The sequence below is a fragment of the Cupressus sempervirens genome, chromosome 9 (assembly GCF_028749045.1).
Source record: "Cupressus sempervirens isolate cs-2001-9-10 chromosome 9, ASM2874904v1, whole genome shotgun sequence".
In the NCBI taxonomy this organism is placed as follows: Eukaryota; Viridiplantae; Streptophyta; class Pinopsida; order Cupressales; family Cupressaceae; genus Cupressus; species Cupressus sempervirens.
The window spans coordinates 413129673-413146275 of record NC_143126.1 but is presented as its reverse complement, the minus strand read 5'-3'; the positions used below and the strand labels follow the sequence as shown (position 1 = coordinate 413146275).

The window sequence follows — 16603 nt, the reverse complement described above, 5'->3', positions numbered from 1 at the left end:
CATCTTCCCCCAAATCAAAATGTCCTCTTTCATTCTCATTATCATCTCTTCAAGTGAGATTCGTCCCTCTACGCATATGTTCTTGCAATGCTTGCATTTCCTCTAAAGGGATCGAACCTCAAGTGTAACAACTCGAGCACCACACTCTCGTCATGGAGGAATTTTCGCACTTCCATTGAAACCCTAGTGCAAATTGCATCGCAATTGGCAACCTGTCCACACACTCAACCCAAACCACAGTTCTAGTGCAACTTGCATCCTAGTCGACGATCTGTTTACACATTCATAAACTATCGCTCTAATACCACTTTATGAAGGGTGCTCCCCTTAATACCACAACACACAACAGCAACAAAGGAACAACACAAATTGAGAGAACAAAATATGGGCTTCTTATTATCATTGTAAATGCAGAATTACAGAAATACAATATGCAAACCCACATGGGTCCCTTTCTTACAACAGTCTACAAGACAAAGCTGCTACTATCACTCAGAACTGCCCTGGATAACCTAAAGGCCTTCCTTATATAGGCATTTTTCACCACCCAAGAAGGTTCTTGACATTAAGCCCTAACCCTTGAGGGCGACCAACCTCATATTATATTATTTTATTAGACTTTATTACATAGGATCGCTCAAGTCAAATTAAAAATTGCATTTTTGAATGGGTCCACTTTTGAAGACCATAACTAGCAAACTGTTGACCCAATGGGCTATTATAACCCCATTTTGAAATCCTCGGCTAAAGATCGTCAGCGAGTAATTGCGCAAGCATCCATCCACCGATGTTTTGCCTCATTTTAGAGCCATTCAGGCCTTCGTTGCTAGACCTGAAATTTGAATAGCCAAAATTCATATCGAAAATCTATACTAACTACACTAATGCGTATAATATGATAATAAAACTCATCTGGTAGGCTGATTTGTGCAAGATGAACCCTCAGATATGAGATTAGAACAATCTGAGCACATAATACCAACTTTCTAAAATTAGAAAGCTCCCACAAATAGCAACTATACATAGGAATAACCCTTATTGGAAACACAAAACTGGAAGTAGAAATATTTTTGGGTGATCCAAGATTGCCCTTGCACCCAGGATGGTCCTTCATCATTTTCCACGACTATGGCTAAGGCATAAGACATTTGTAGCGGTCTAAATGCATCCACATAAAAGTAAGCTCTTGAATTCGTTGTCCAAAGCTTTTCTGGTCTTGACATGTTCTGGCTCTTGCATCTATTGTACAAGCTTTTAAATCTAGATTACTACAACAAGAATGACCAACATATGAAGCTCGAAACAACTTGCTTTGGAGCATGGTTTGACGTTAGATGACTAGCATACAGTAAATCAATAACAATTTTGTATTTTTATATTGCTCGAAGGAAAATAATATATTTAATATATGCTTTTTAAATAGAATAAAAATTTAGTATTTTTTAATGTAATAATATATTTTTGTATTGCTCTATTAATAATATTTTTAAACTTTTTAAATTTTATAGTTAAAAAAAAATTTTAAAAATTATTTATTTATTTTTAATAACATTTAGTGATTTTGTTTATTTGTTTACAATCTATAATGTTTTATAAAATCAAACTATCTTGATGTTTTTGTGCATATATTATATTTAATTTTTAAAAATTAAATTTGTACAAGGCGAGTTTCATGTTTTTTTACTTTAACGAACATGCTCTAAATTTTATTGTTGCCGAACTTGAACTCGAATTTGAACCTTGTTATAAGCCTAAAACAATTCAGCATTTGGACAAGCAACTACAAATAACATCGAAGTTTCACTAATATTCAAATTCTTCCAATAACATATGAATTTGTACCACAAAACCTCTATGCAACGAGAAATACAAAACCCTAAAAGAGGCATAGGTCACATCGTTGTGCTAAGGAGGGCAAAGCAAAACCACATCATGTAAGAAAGGAATGAAATTGGTACTTAAATAGAGATTGCATCTTTATTGCATTCTTGCAGCACATGCAAGGGATGAGAGGGCTTACAAAGCACCCACATAACCTAATTAATAGGGAGAGAAATGGTGAGCCCCTCTTTAGGAGGGAAACCCTTATTTGATCCAATGCAAGAACAACAGGCAAACTCAAAAAACGCCTCTCACAAAACATCAACAAAGTGAGAAAGGGAGAGGATTGATTCTTACAAGATAGGATCAAGACCAATATCATTTCCAACTTGAGGACCAACAATGACAATCCCAAAAAAACATTTCTAATCAGCCCTCAACACACTAGAGAAGAGGAGGCTTGTGTAGAACATCCCTATCAGGGCACCACCTATTTAAGATGAGTGCATCCCTAACATGTCTTTGAGAAAATAACATAGTTGAGAGGGATGTTGAGGCCAATAATAGGGGAAGGCCAAATTCTTAACAGAAAGCAAGCTTGTCTATCACCTAAGGACATCTTCGAGCCACACAAGAATCCAAACAAGTGCCCAACAACATAGGTTCAATGAAAATGGCCAACAACAATTCATCCTCTTCAATATCGTCCCAGGACGCTTCCTCATATGCTTCTTCTAAGATTTGTTCATCCTCTTGATCAATCTCCTCAGATTTGGAACCTCCATCATAATACCCATTTTAGTTAGCTCCTGCTCATCACACCATCCATTGATGTCTAAACTTCAAGGTTCATGATACATGTTGCTTTTATAATTTCTAAACTTGACTTGTGTAGCTTTTAATTTATTTTTAAAAATTCAGAAGCTTCTAAATGTCACCAATATCAATTCCATGTTTTATGTGCATTAAAAATTTAGTTTCTGTGCAAATATTTTAAATTTTAATTCAAAGTACAAGTATTGTTTTTTTGAGGACAAATACACATAATCCTTGCACCCATATCCTAGTAAATTGAAGTGAAAGTAATATTTACATACATTTCTATCAAAAAATTATCTCTAGAAAGAAATAATAAAATCTGGAATTGAACTAGCTAAGTGACTCCTCAAAAGATGCCCTAATGGCATTCAATTGCATCACTTCACTATATTATTCAGCATACCATTCTATTTGTCTCCAATCATATTTCAAATAACAAGCATTTAAAAAGATAAATTATTCTGAGCATGTTATAATGGTACAGTCTAATTTTCTCATGAAACTTAGATTCCCATTTATCTTTTAAAGAAATTAGACCAAATTCAAGCATAACCACTTTTGTTTGTGGAAGCCAAAGAAGTAATCCATATGATCTGAGAAATTGAGGAAATTCAAAATGTATTATAGAATCAAGACTGAAAGTTTTCTGTCAATTTACTGTGTATGGACATTAAAATCCAAAATTGTTAGATACCTTCTAGATTATTTCATTTGGTCGTATGCAAATGAAATCCATATTAGTTTTTAGTGGTCATATAAAACACAGAAAAACTGTATGCAGGAATTACTGCAGTGACGTAATAAAAGACAGACAAAAAAAAAAGTATAATGATATTTCAACCATGTTGCCCAACACACCCCACTCCCTCTACCAAAAATGCATTTTACAGCAGTAATTAATAAATTATAGGTGATGCTTACATCTTTTCCATTGACAGGCAAATATGTTTGAGAAAACTCACTGACCTTCTGAATAAACTGTGTTGGCCCCAACAGATGACAAATTTCAATCAGAAGCTCCTCCATATTCAATCGGAAATGAGCAAGCCCATCAGGAATTTCAAATAGTTCATCTAACTCAGCCACAGTCAGTTTACTAGTATCAACCTACAAAATAATAATTCAGAACATCAAATGTTAAACACATAAGATTGTGACAGAAGTACACCTTGGATTTAAAAAATAAATCATATCTTAAACCATGCATTCTACTCAACAAGCTTTGAGCTGTATCAACAAAGATGTCAAGAAGAAACCCAAACTATTTTTACTTCTCAAAAGAGACGGATATAGAAAACCTGCATGCTTAGCCACAACTGAATAGAGCTGCAATTGTATTCTCATAAAATGCATGCTGCTCCATCAATCTAATTTTGATGCATTTGAAGATGAATGATAAAGAATAAATGAACTTACCAAAGAAAGCAATTTACTTTAACCAAAAAAAAGCACCCAATAGAATTTAAGACCATTAATACTATTTTGAAGGCAAAAAAGACTTTTTTATTAACTTCCTTTATCCTTGAATAAATATAGTAAAAAAAACTTCTGAATATCACACCCACAAATTCTAGACCACAGCAGGCATTCACTTTCAAGTTTCATCACAGTTCTTTTGATCACAGAGCATATTCTTCTAAAAACAATTTTTGTTTGAAAGACTCTGGCCAATATTCTATTGGGTCAAACTTACAAATTAAATTGTGGTTCTATGGGCTATAGTTATTGATAAATAGAAATAGGAATAAAATATTAGAGTCCCAAGTTCTCACTGACATAAAAGTCTATGCAAAAATATGAATTCCAATAATTATCAGTTCTGAAATGTACAGTGATTGTGATGATACTTCTAATTTCATAGAACCGACTCCAGAGCAATGAAACAACTATTTATCTGTGTGGATTCCATAAGTGTCACCGGGCAAGGATGATACTAATGTACTAATTTTGGTATCTCCTCAAGGACTGCTTTCAATTACCCTTTCTAAAGAACTAATTAGTATAACAGTTCCAACTTACCGAATTGGATATCTATTTGTCTACACAGTCTGAGATCTTGTATTCAGCATAAGTAAAGTGATAATATAAATGCTTGCCAAGCTTCAAAAAAGCATTATGAAAAATGAGGTCAAAATTACAAATTAAATTGTGGTTCTATGGGCTATGGTTATAACTTATTGATAAATAGAAATAGGAGTAAAATATTACAGTCCCAAGTTCTCACTGACATAAAAGTCTAAGCAAAAATATGAATTCCCATTATTATCAGTTCTGAAATGTACAATGGTTGTAATGATACTTCTAATTTCATAGAACAGACTCCAGAGCAACGAAACAACTATTTATCTGTATGGATTCCATTAGTGTCACAGGGCAAGGATGATACTAACGTACTAATTTTTTGGTATCTCCTCAAGGACTGCTTTCAATTACCCTTTCTAAAGAACTAATTAGTATAACATTTGTCCAACTTACTGAATTGGATGTCTATTTATTTACACTGTCTAAAATCTTGTATTCAGCATAAGTAAAGTGATAATATAAATGCTTGCCAAGCTTCAAAAAAGCATCATGAAAAATAAGGTCAAAATCTGTTCCAAAAGTGCAAATATTGAACCTCACTTAGTTCAGTTAAAGGATTTTACAGGGTAAGAGGAAGCATTTGATATCATTCTGATGTCCTTGTGCCAAATACTATTCACATCTACTCCATCAATTACATTGTCCCATACCTCACTTCAATCAACAAAAAAATAGTAGTCTCTATCAATTTCATCAACCTCTAAAATTTTTTTCAATATTATGTTATTTGCAATGAATAAATAATAAGTGGTGAAATAATTTTCTACCTCATGCCATTAAGACAAAAGATATATTTTTATTATATTCAAAATAAAAAACAAAAGGATGCTATTTCAGTATAGTGATAACTTCACAATTCCTTCATTTCCATTGACCCTTTCTTCTCTTTTATGATATTTGAATTCAAATTCAGTTTTCTAGTAGCTGACTGACCAAAGCCAAGTATCCAGTACATCCATATAATAGTGCAATCACATCCTCATAGTAGGAATCATAGTAGCAGAAACTGGAAATTACATATGTTTAACCATGAGTAATCAATATTTCCTTGCACACTATCTGTCACCGGGTTTTCACATCTAACGCTTTGTGCAACTCATCATTTCTGCCAGTAAAACCCATTAAGGTCTCCACTCCCAAACCCTAACTATTTACTGGGATCTCTTCTCATACAAGAAATTTGATTACAGTGTGGGGGGCGTTCAGAGTGGAACACCAAATTGAGAAATTAGATAACTAATTTATCACTATCATAGTATCAATTTGTTGTTTTATAATTAGTTAAACTACTTTGTAGTTTATTACAATTAATTATGTTGTAACACTACTGCTGTCATGGTTTTTTAATATATTGACATTGATGTTATCAGTTATTGACATATCTCTCTCTCTCTCTCTCTCTCTCTCTCTCTCTCTCTCTCTCTCTCTCTATCATATACATAGATTGAAATATCGCAGATATATATGCATTATCACAATAACTTTTGTGGGCTGTTAAAACCTATCATTCGCGCACCAAGAAGATGGGAAAATGTCTTTGATAAATCACAAATTTATTGTGATTTGGCATCATATTGTGCATGGGTGCCAGTAAATTCAGATGCACAGTAAAAGAGAAAATCATTCTTTTTTGTTTGGGAGAACAAGTTTGGAGAGGAGAGAAAGTTTTGGAGAAAAAAGGTCATTCACAGCCATCTACAGCGATTTCTTGTGGATTTGAAGAGATTTTTCAAGCAAATTCGGATTCACAAGTAAGTTTTCAAAATTATTTTTCTTTTGTTTTCAAATCATTCTGTCTCGCCTTAGTTGCATCTAAGTTCATACAAACTCTATAAAACTATTTTCAATGTACTCTTACTTGTTTTAGAGTGTAATGAATAAGATCTAACACCATTTTTTGGGCAATTTTTGCAAAAAAAATTTAGTTTTGTCAATAATTTCATATTTTCTTAAAAATTTCATAACCTAGCACCTTTTTTGTTTTTTTGTTTCATGTTTCAGATATGTTGAAATTTATTTAAAGTTTTTTCTTTATTAATTTTTTTCTAAAGTTGTTTATTAAATTTCTAAATTTGTGCCTTCAATTTGCATGTATAGGTTGATTCTTCATTAAACGACAAATAGAGATACCACTATAACTAGGTCAGTTGTAGGGTCTATGGTGCCCCATTAGACACATTTCCATCTAGTTATGTAGGCATACGTCCTAAAGGAGCTAGAGACAAGGCATGGACATATGCTTTTGAAGGACCTGAATATAATACTATGATATCCATAAAAAGTGAAAAACTAATTAGTAGAGGAGCATCTCATTTGAAATACCAGCTTGAAGGGATCAAAAAGCATGACACAAGGGTTTGTGAGTTCACCAAGAATGAAATAAAGACACCTGCGCAAGAAGAGAAAGTGTTGCAAATGGAAAGGGCAAAATTGATCATGAGGGTAGCCATTTCTGAATTGCAAGGTATCCCAATTATCTCCTTTTTAAGGATCATTTCATATTTTGTAATCATTATTACTAGTTTAGATTTCGCTAAAACAATAAAAACAATGTGAATTGTGACCAGCCATCTTAAGCTTTAGACTATTACGATAATAGATAAGGTTCTATTATTAGTTAATGGTTATCTATTCGTAATCTATTGTAAATATTAGAATGTTTCTAGTATTTAGTTAGTCTGTAGTTATCTGTTAGCTTTCTTTTAGCTAAAATAGAATGTTATTATTCTTTACAATCGTTTCCTAAGGAAACATCACTTTATTCTTTTATTATATAAACCTCTCGGTCTTTGTTTATAACAAGCAATTTTTTTACCAATTACTTCGTAATATGGTATCAAAGCCAATACTTAATTATTTTGAAAATTCTATATAATTTCTTTCAAAATTATTTGTCAATATTTTTCAAAAACATTCATGCAACTTTGTCTACAACCCATTTTAGGGTTTCAGTTTTGGGAAATCCGACTATACTAAAAATTTGCGTTTTTTGAGAAACCTGACTGCAAAAAAAAAAAAATTTATTTTTGTGTACAGCGATCTGGTCTTCACGCACGAAATTCTCCCGCCATCTCTTAGAAAACACGACCTATTATTGACTCAAGCAAGCTCGTCAGTCGTGTTGGTTCCCAAAACCGCAGATTGGAAATCCAAGAGCCTGCCACTTCTCCAATAAGACCTCTCAATCTAGCCAACAAACAGGAATACTTTTTGATTCCCCTACACTTCGGGCTTCGCTACACCCAGGCGGGTAAACCTTCACCTTAATATTGACTGTCTGGTTCAAGGCTTTTCTAGAGAGAATTTAAGCTTTGGAGTTCCTCAATTGGCAAATCCCTTCAACTCGATCTCACTAAAACTGAATGTTAAGTTTTTGAAATAACCGAAAGAATTGTATAATGTTTGTCAATAATGAATTTTATGCTTGTAGAAGGAATATATATATTTCCTAACTTCAATAATAGAAAGGCTAGTGCCTCTATTCATCTAGGCAATAGAGTCAACTTTAGTGAATTTTTACGTACAACTTTATCATGTTTTACGCACTTTATTGCCAACAATTAAATAATCAAGATGCAACAGATCAAATGTATATGCCATCTTAAATTAGTCCAAATTGAACTTTAACTCCTCTGGTAGGGAGACAAATTGGATACAAATACGGAAATGATTTAATATTTCACAATATCTGTAATGATCAAATTCAAAATGCTAAATGACCGTGTCCACTTATCTGATATTTAAATTGTATACAGAATTCCAAAAAATAATTACAAAGAACAATTAAACCTGGAGTTTAAATCTCCACGCCTTTAATAATAAACAAAGAACATTTTATTTTATTAAAATAAAATAATGGAATTTATATTACAAAGTCATAATGAACTCCTTATTCCTCCGTACAATAAATGCATATAAAATACTCCTTAAAGTGTATAGATGTAATTGTCAGAATATGTCTTCTCTTTTCCGAATATGTCTTTCCCTATTTATATCTTATTTCTCTAAAGTTGTCTTCAAAATGAAACATCATTTCAAATTATAACTCTTGAACTCTATTATCTTTTTTAATAAACCACCACTTCTCTTGATTACACTTACAATAATTAAAATTTATCCCGTCAACTTCTCTATTTCATGTTTATAGGGCTCCTTTTAAATAAATTACACGAGGATCTCTAAACATTATCAAATCTTTCATCATGTTATTTTAATATAACACCATCTTCTATAGTATGAGGAATTTAATATTTTTGCGGCTTTGTTCATTCTCCTATGCGGACCTGAAGAGATCGATTCCTTCTTGTATAGTGCTACGACCGGAGACTTATTCCATTCGTATACCCTTCTCATACCATCCCAATTTTTGGTGAGAGATCAATTTATTTATACTTATTATAGTGCATCGTATTTCCTTTTGCCGTTGTCCAAGATGCAAATCCTCTTGTCACACTATAACATCTTGTATTGACCTTTCATGTTTACCTTTGCTTCAATGTATTTTGTAGTCAGATAGTCACTTCTATCAATGATGTCTTAATATATACTATTTCTATCTGAAGCTTTCAATCATATGCACTTGTTGGAACGTGATTGAATTTACTTGCCATGGAATACATTTATAATTTACTGGTGTTCCATTTCTTAACTGCACCACTGAGGCCCTCACGTTGCCTCTATTATTTCTTCACCAATATGAAAGTCGTCTCTGTTTTTCCAAACGAATTTTGCTCTTTTCAATAACTTGCATATATTCTTAAACAAATTCATTTGTTGTGCAGGTATGTCATCGAAATTAGGCATGGAGTATTGGTTTAGTATCACAAGGGACCAATTTTGGTATCATATTTTATATGTTGTAGCGAGATGATTTTGCCATTGTTTTATACTCCAAACGGTATCTAAATTTGACAATCTCTATAAAAACTTCATTCTTCACTTGTCGTAGGCTCATAACTGATTTATCTCCAACTTGATCAATTCATTTTCCAATTTATGTGTTACAATCAACCTCTTGTTAATGATTTGGACATACAATACCAATAAGTGTTGGATCTGTCTTTGCTATATTAGACATGTTCAACCTCTCTTATGCTCATTGTTGTTGAATATTTGCTTTCATCTTCCTGAAGCCCAACTACTAAAAGTACCAAAAGGTGCCTTTGCCAAAGGGGAACCTGTTTCTATAAGAGCATTTGGGAAGTCTACATCTTCAACTTCCACCATTGGCCTACCAGGTCTAAAGATCAAAGACAGGATTGGGAGTTGGCTGTGTCTATACAAACATGCTCCTATTGATTAGGTTGTTGATTGTGTATGTAAATTACATCTTTGCCTTTGAGATTTTTGATTATATTGCTCTCTCCATTATTATTTCATAAATGGAGGCAAAAGAATTTGGACTCCATCAAGTCGTCTCAAACTGAAGTCAAAAAAAAATTTTGAGATCTTGTTTTTGCAAACATATTTTACATAGGGATTTTCTCCTGCGTGCATCTGTAACTATGAGATCATGCCTTTTTTTGAGTTCAAACTCACTCTAGAGAACGTCTCTACCAGTGAAACCCTCAACGATGAAAATTGGCTATTTTTTTCCTAAAAATTGTCATTTTATGCAAATTTTTGCCTCCATTTTTGTCGACTGGGGTTTTCTTCAAAACTTGAATTTTTGGGCTCAAAAAATTCTCTGATTATAGAACCTTGGGAATTTTTCGAGAGCTGAATTGGGTTGTCGTCCAATTTTACTGGGTGTCTCAATTTTTGTCCCTCGATTTTTGAGCTAGCAGATTTAGAAACTAACAACATATTCTTTCTAAGTTTTTCGAACTCTCTTCTGGATCATCCTTCAAATTTTTTCGGTCCTCTAGTTTTTAGCCTCGAAGAATGTGCCTTCACAAATTTTCACATCTCATTGAAAAACGAGCTATGGCATCATTGACTAATATTTTGCTCGAGAGCAATTCAATATTCAATGGTCAAAATTATGGCACTTAGAAGCAATAGATAACTACAATTTTTGAATATCAGAATATCGATCAGATTGTTTTTGGTGTTACATAGCGTCCGACTGCCCCTAGTATTGATCAAGATATATGGGATTTGAATAATCGAAAAGCGGTGATGCTTCTCAAATTATCTGTAGCTAATGATCGGCTCTCTCAAATTCCATCCGGCAAAAGAGCTGCCAAGATATGGACACGTCTCAAAAATCTTCATGAGACTTCTGACAAAAGAAAAGCTTTTTTCTTGAAAAACACTCTATTTTCTATTATCATGGATGAGCAAACATCACTCCAGACTTACATGAATAGGATTCAAGAAATCCGTAATCAGTTGCTTGTCATTGTTCGCAACATGGAGAAAGAGGACATTGTGGTTATCACTCTGAAATGTCCCCTTTTCTAATTTTGTATGATATTTCCAACCTTTAATCAGATCTTTAAGATCAAATAACTAATATCACAGAGATCCTCCAAATTTCTCAAGAAACCCCAAATCGGGTATGCCAGAAATGGTGCCAAAAGCTTCACAGCTTCACCTATTATTAATAAATCTGAAAATGGACATTTTTACAGAATTTTCAGCAGCATAACAGCCTAAAAAATGAAATTTCCAGATCTATATAGCCTTTACACAGCAGCTCACAAATGTAGGACAAAAACTATGCTCATCGGGCTCCCGAAATTAACACAAAAATGCCCGGAAACACCACAAAAACACTAATAAACTATCTCAAAAGTTTAATCACGTCCCAATACATATATTCAGCTCTATTTTAACAGCTTAAAGTCTGAAATACAGCAGCAACCAAAACTGATATGAAATGCTCAACTGAAAACACCAAACTCATGCAAAAAACACACCCAAAAACCCACAAATCTACACTGTTCAGCACAAAGGCAAACTCTGTATGAGCATGCACATGGAATGGCTTCAAACTCCCGTCCTTAGCCTTCCTGGAAACCTGCAAACTCCCATTCTTGGGTCTCCCTGGAAACCTGCAAACTCCCGTTCTTGGGTCTCCTTCTCCACAAGTTTGGCAGCCTCTGAAGAATAACAAAGAAATCCGCAAAATCAAGTTCTGGAATGAGCCCAAAATGCCTCCAAACCCCTTAAAAGAGGGCATAACTGTAACTCACGTCCAAGAGAGGTTAATGAAACTTATTTTAATAATAATTTTCATTTATTAGTCCAACGGTTTCCAAAGATTAACCCCCTTTTTCCGAAACTTCACTTTCTTGGGCCTGCCTGCCTTAGCAAAGATTTTCTTTTTTAATTATTTGAAAAAGGGACATGACACACTCTCCAACATTTACCAAGTCCTACGAGCATTTTATCGACTCTCAACATCACGTCTTCTAGTGTTGATCTAAAGTTCACCGATCTGTGCACACTTCTGCTTCAGAAAGATCAGCGGAAACCACAGTTTGGTAGAAGTTCCAACTCTACCTCCACAGAGCAAGCCTTTGCTACTAAATCCTTTGAAAAGGATAAAGGCAAGTCTCAGCAATCTTCTCAATAGAAGTCCTTTGCTCCAACTTCAAGAGGCTCTTGAAGAATGTTCAATGCAACTTTTGCCACAAGTTTGGTCACATGAATGTCGAATGCCCAAAACGCTTAGTTGCCCAATCTATGCAATCAGGCTCGCGGCCCAAAGCGAACAATGCAAACCACACTAACTAGACGGAATCTACCTTTTACGCCTTCTTGGCTAAAAGACCTGCAAATCATATGAAGTCGTCTACCTGGTATATTGATTCAGGTGTCTCTCATCATTTCACCCACTGCAGAGACTGGTTCACTAACTACCAACCTTACTCAAATTCTATTGTTTTTGGTGGTGGAGAAGTGTGTTCCATTGTCGAGCAACATTCAAATTCAGTCTGCTAGGAGGAATCCATTTTCGTCAATGTGTACTATGTTCTAGGGATGGAACTAAATCTACTCCCAGTCAGTAAATTACTGCGACGTTCTCCACGATTGATTGTCACCTTCAGTTCACATCAATGTACAATCACTAGTAGGGAGACTCAGTCAATTGTTGCAATGGGGAGGAACATGGTCTTTTCTGCCTTACCGATTCTGGTGATTCTCAGGACTTAGCTATGGCTGCTCGTTGATCTTCTGTTAGCACACTTTTGCATCAACAATATGGGCACTTAAATGTGCATTGTCTCTCTCAACTTGCTCGGGAAGAGTTTATCCTCTGTTTGCCAGATATTCAGACTTAGCAGCTTGGAGTTTGTGATGTGTGCCAAGATGGGAAGCAACATTGCGCACCCTTCACCAGAGGCGATTCATGGCGAGCTTCTCAAGTACTTCAGCTTGTTCATGCCAATATTTGCGGCCCTATGGCCACTCCTATTCTTGAGTCCAAGTATTTTTTGTTGTTTGTTGATGATTTCAGTAGAAAAATGTGTGTATTTTCATAAAAAGAAATCAAATGCATTTCTTATATTTGAAAAGTTTAAAACCTTTATTTGAAAAAGAGTCTGAGAAATCTATTATTATTGTAAAATTTATTTACCAGATTTGACTGATTGCAGACTTTTGTTGCAGGTACAAACAATAACACCAATGTTTTAATCGCTTCTAGAATCTACAATTGTTGGTGTAGTAATAACAAAATTGAAATATATGAAACTCAAAATTATCTTCAATCCTTTCGGAGCACTTGCATTAATAGATTACGATCCAAGATTACATCAAGTAGATTGGATAAATACCCATGGAAGAGGTGTGGGGATGAATGGACATGTCTCCCACGAGAGACATGGACATTCATTCACACACACCCGTTCGTGGTTAACTAATGCACATCATTAAATATTGTCTTAACAGAGTGATTTAAATGTATAACCAATCGTTACATATGTGGCCCAATATAGATCGATCATGATCTAAACATCAAAGGAACCAAAAATAATCTCAATCATGCCTTGATGATCTCAGAACATATGTATCTCATCAGTTGCAGATTGTGTAAAGTACAACAACACTTACGTATGCATATATGCATAATAGTGTGTGCATCATGTTGTTGTGCATATATACATGCGTATGTGCTTCTCACAGTAATGTTAGACTGAAGCTACATGCATTAACACTCCCTCTTAGCTAGGAAAGACAAAGTGCAAATATATAAGTTCTTTATATTAAAAGTAATATCCTTGAGATATATATAAAAAAGTCAAGTCTCATGACATTCTTTCTAGTTATGGTGTGTTTACAGATGTCAAGTCATATGACATCCACCATAAAAGATCGCGGTATATCCATAGACATTAAGTCACATAATATCCACCATGAATTTGAAAATATTGATCTTCAATAGATATCAAGTCACATGATATCCATCAACATGCTCTTTTAACTATCATCATTTTTCCTTGAATATCAAGTCACATGATAGTAATCTTCTAATAATAAAGTCATCACCTTAACTTATCAGAATCAATATTTCATTATAAGAGATTATCACCTTAAGTAATGAGCATAGAGTAGGCCCATGAGTAATAGTCACATATATGACAAAAGAGTTTACAGTTTAAACATCTTTATTTAAATAATACAAATTTACAAAGTTGAGACTCAATCTCATAAACTTACATTTCAATCAAGCCAAGTTTCTTTCTGAAATGATCAACTTTCATTTTAGGGAGAGTCTTGGTGAGAATGTCAGTTGTTTGATCACCTATATTAATATATTCTAATTGAATAGCTCTTCTTTCCACCATGTCTCTTACGTAGTGGTAAGGAATTTCCATATGCTTGGATCTATCATAAAATATCGGATTCACAGATAACTTGATACAACTTTGGTTATCACAGTGAATAGTGGTCAGTTTCATAGGTTCACCAAACAAGTTAGAAAGCAACTTCCGAAGCCACACTGCTTCTCTACCTCCCATAGCTACTGTAATATACTCTACCTCAGTAGAACTTTGAGCAACCGAAGCTTGCTTTCTACAAATCCAAGAAATCATGGCTGATCCTAAACTAAAGCAGCATCTTGATGTGCTTTTCCGATCTTTTACACTTCCAGTCCAATTGGAATCAATATATCCATGTAACTCTGAGCTGGTATTCTCATATTTAAGTCCATACTTAATAGTACCTTGAAGATACCTCAATATGTGTTTCAAAGCAACAAGATGAATCTTACGTAGTTCACATGAACTGACTTAATGCATTCATTGTAGCAAATATCAAGTCAAGTATTTACAAGATACATCAAAGACCCTATTATCTATTTATATAAGGTGGGATCAACTAGTATGGATTCAGCACATTCTTTCTTTAGCTTGTGAAGGTTGGTTTCCATAGGTGTAGACATAGCTCGATAGTCCCACATTTCAAATCTTTTCAAAATATCAAAAGTATACTTCTTTTGATGTAGAAAGATATTACCAAACTTCTGACATACTTCCAAACCAAGAAAGTAATGAAGAATTTCTAAATCTTTCATTTCGAATTTAGAAGCCAAATCTTTCTTACACTGATTAATGAGATGTTCTTCCCCTGTAAGCAGAAGATCATCAACATAAAGAATTAGAATTAACATATCACCTTTAATTACCTTGAAGTAGAGATTTGGATCAGCCACGTTCTTGGTGAGTCCAAGACTTAAAAGGTATTTGTCAATACTTTCATACCAGGCCCGGGGAGCCTGTTTGAGTCCATATAGAGCCCTCTTCAATTTACAAACATAAGAACCAGCATCATGAGTTACAAATCCTTCTGGCTGTTCCAGGTATACTTCTTCTTGTACATTTCCATTAACAAGAGCAGTTTTTACATCCATTTGATGGATTTTCCAACCTTTGGCTATTACGATGGCTATTACAGCTATAACAAAAGTGTACATGGCAACTGATGCAAAGGTGTCTTCAAAGTCAATTCCTTCCTTTTGAGGAAAACCTCTAGCCACAAAATGAGCTTTATGTTTTTCAATGCTGCCATCTGCAACATACTTAACTTTGAAGAGCCATTTTGAAGACACAACAGATTTTTCTTTAGGTCTCGAAACTATGTCCCAAACATCATTTTTTAGTATAGACTGGTATTCTTCCACCATGGTGTCTTTCCAAGCTTGATGTTTAAGTGCTTCAGAAGAACTAGAAGGTTCAGGATTCAAGCTTTCACACACGAAAGCATTATATGTCAATTTTCTAGGACTCTTGCTTTCTCAAAATGTTCCTAAAAGGGCTACAAATCCATCTCCTTCCAATATTATTTTTTATTGCCCAAAGTGGCCTTTTAGAGTGATCAAGACTCTCTTCTTGAGTCTCTGGAAGGATTTCAGTTTTAGTTGAAGTCTCTTCAGGAAACTCCTTCTGAATCTCATGAGCAAGAGTCTCTTCTAGAAATACATCGCATCTATCTAGTGCATCGAAGGTTTTGGCTCTTCTGAAAGCAATGTCTTCCTCAAAGATGACATCTCTGCTTAGTTCTATTTGTTTCTGTCCTGGAAGATAGACTTTGTATCCTTTTACTATTGTACTAAAACCAATGAGAGTACCCTTTCTTCCAGAAGGTTCTACCTTAGTCCTCTTTTTCTTAGGTACATGAACATATACAAGACAACCAAATATCCTTAGGTGACTGATGTCTGGTTTCTTTCTAGAAAATGCTTCTTCTAGAGTCTTATTGTCCAAATGTAAGTGAGGACATCTATTTTGAATATAGACTATTGTGTTGGATGCTTCAGCCCAGGACATACTCAAATTTTGATAAAAAATCATACCACATGCCGCTTCTACAATAGTTTTGTTCTTCCTTTCAGCAACCCCATTTTGTTGAGGATTGTAAGGGACTGCGAACTTCCTCTGAATCCCAATGAGTTTGTAGAACATTTTAAATATTTCAAAAGTATACTCCT

General features: G+C 34.3%; 1 protein-coding gene across 2 annotated transcripts in view; it reads right to left on the bottom strand.

Moving 5' to 3' along the window:
• LOC149539057 (ARM repeat superfamily protein) overlaps positions 1 to 16603 on the bottom strand; it is a 373217-nt gene that overhangs the window by 176998 nt on the left and 179616 nt on the right. For both annotated transcript variants that reach the window (XM_089800403.1, XM_089800404.1), the window contains exon 11: positions 3607 to 3747. In XM_089800403.1, coding sequence (XP_089656529.1) covers positions 3607 to 3747 — 141 coding nt within the window. The remainder of the gene's footprint in view (positions 1 to 3606; positions 3748 to 16603) is intronic.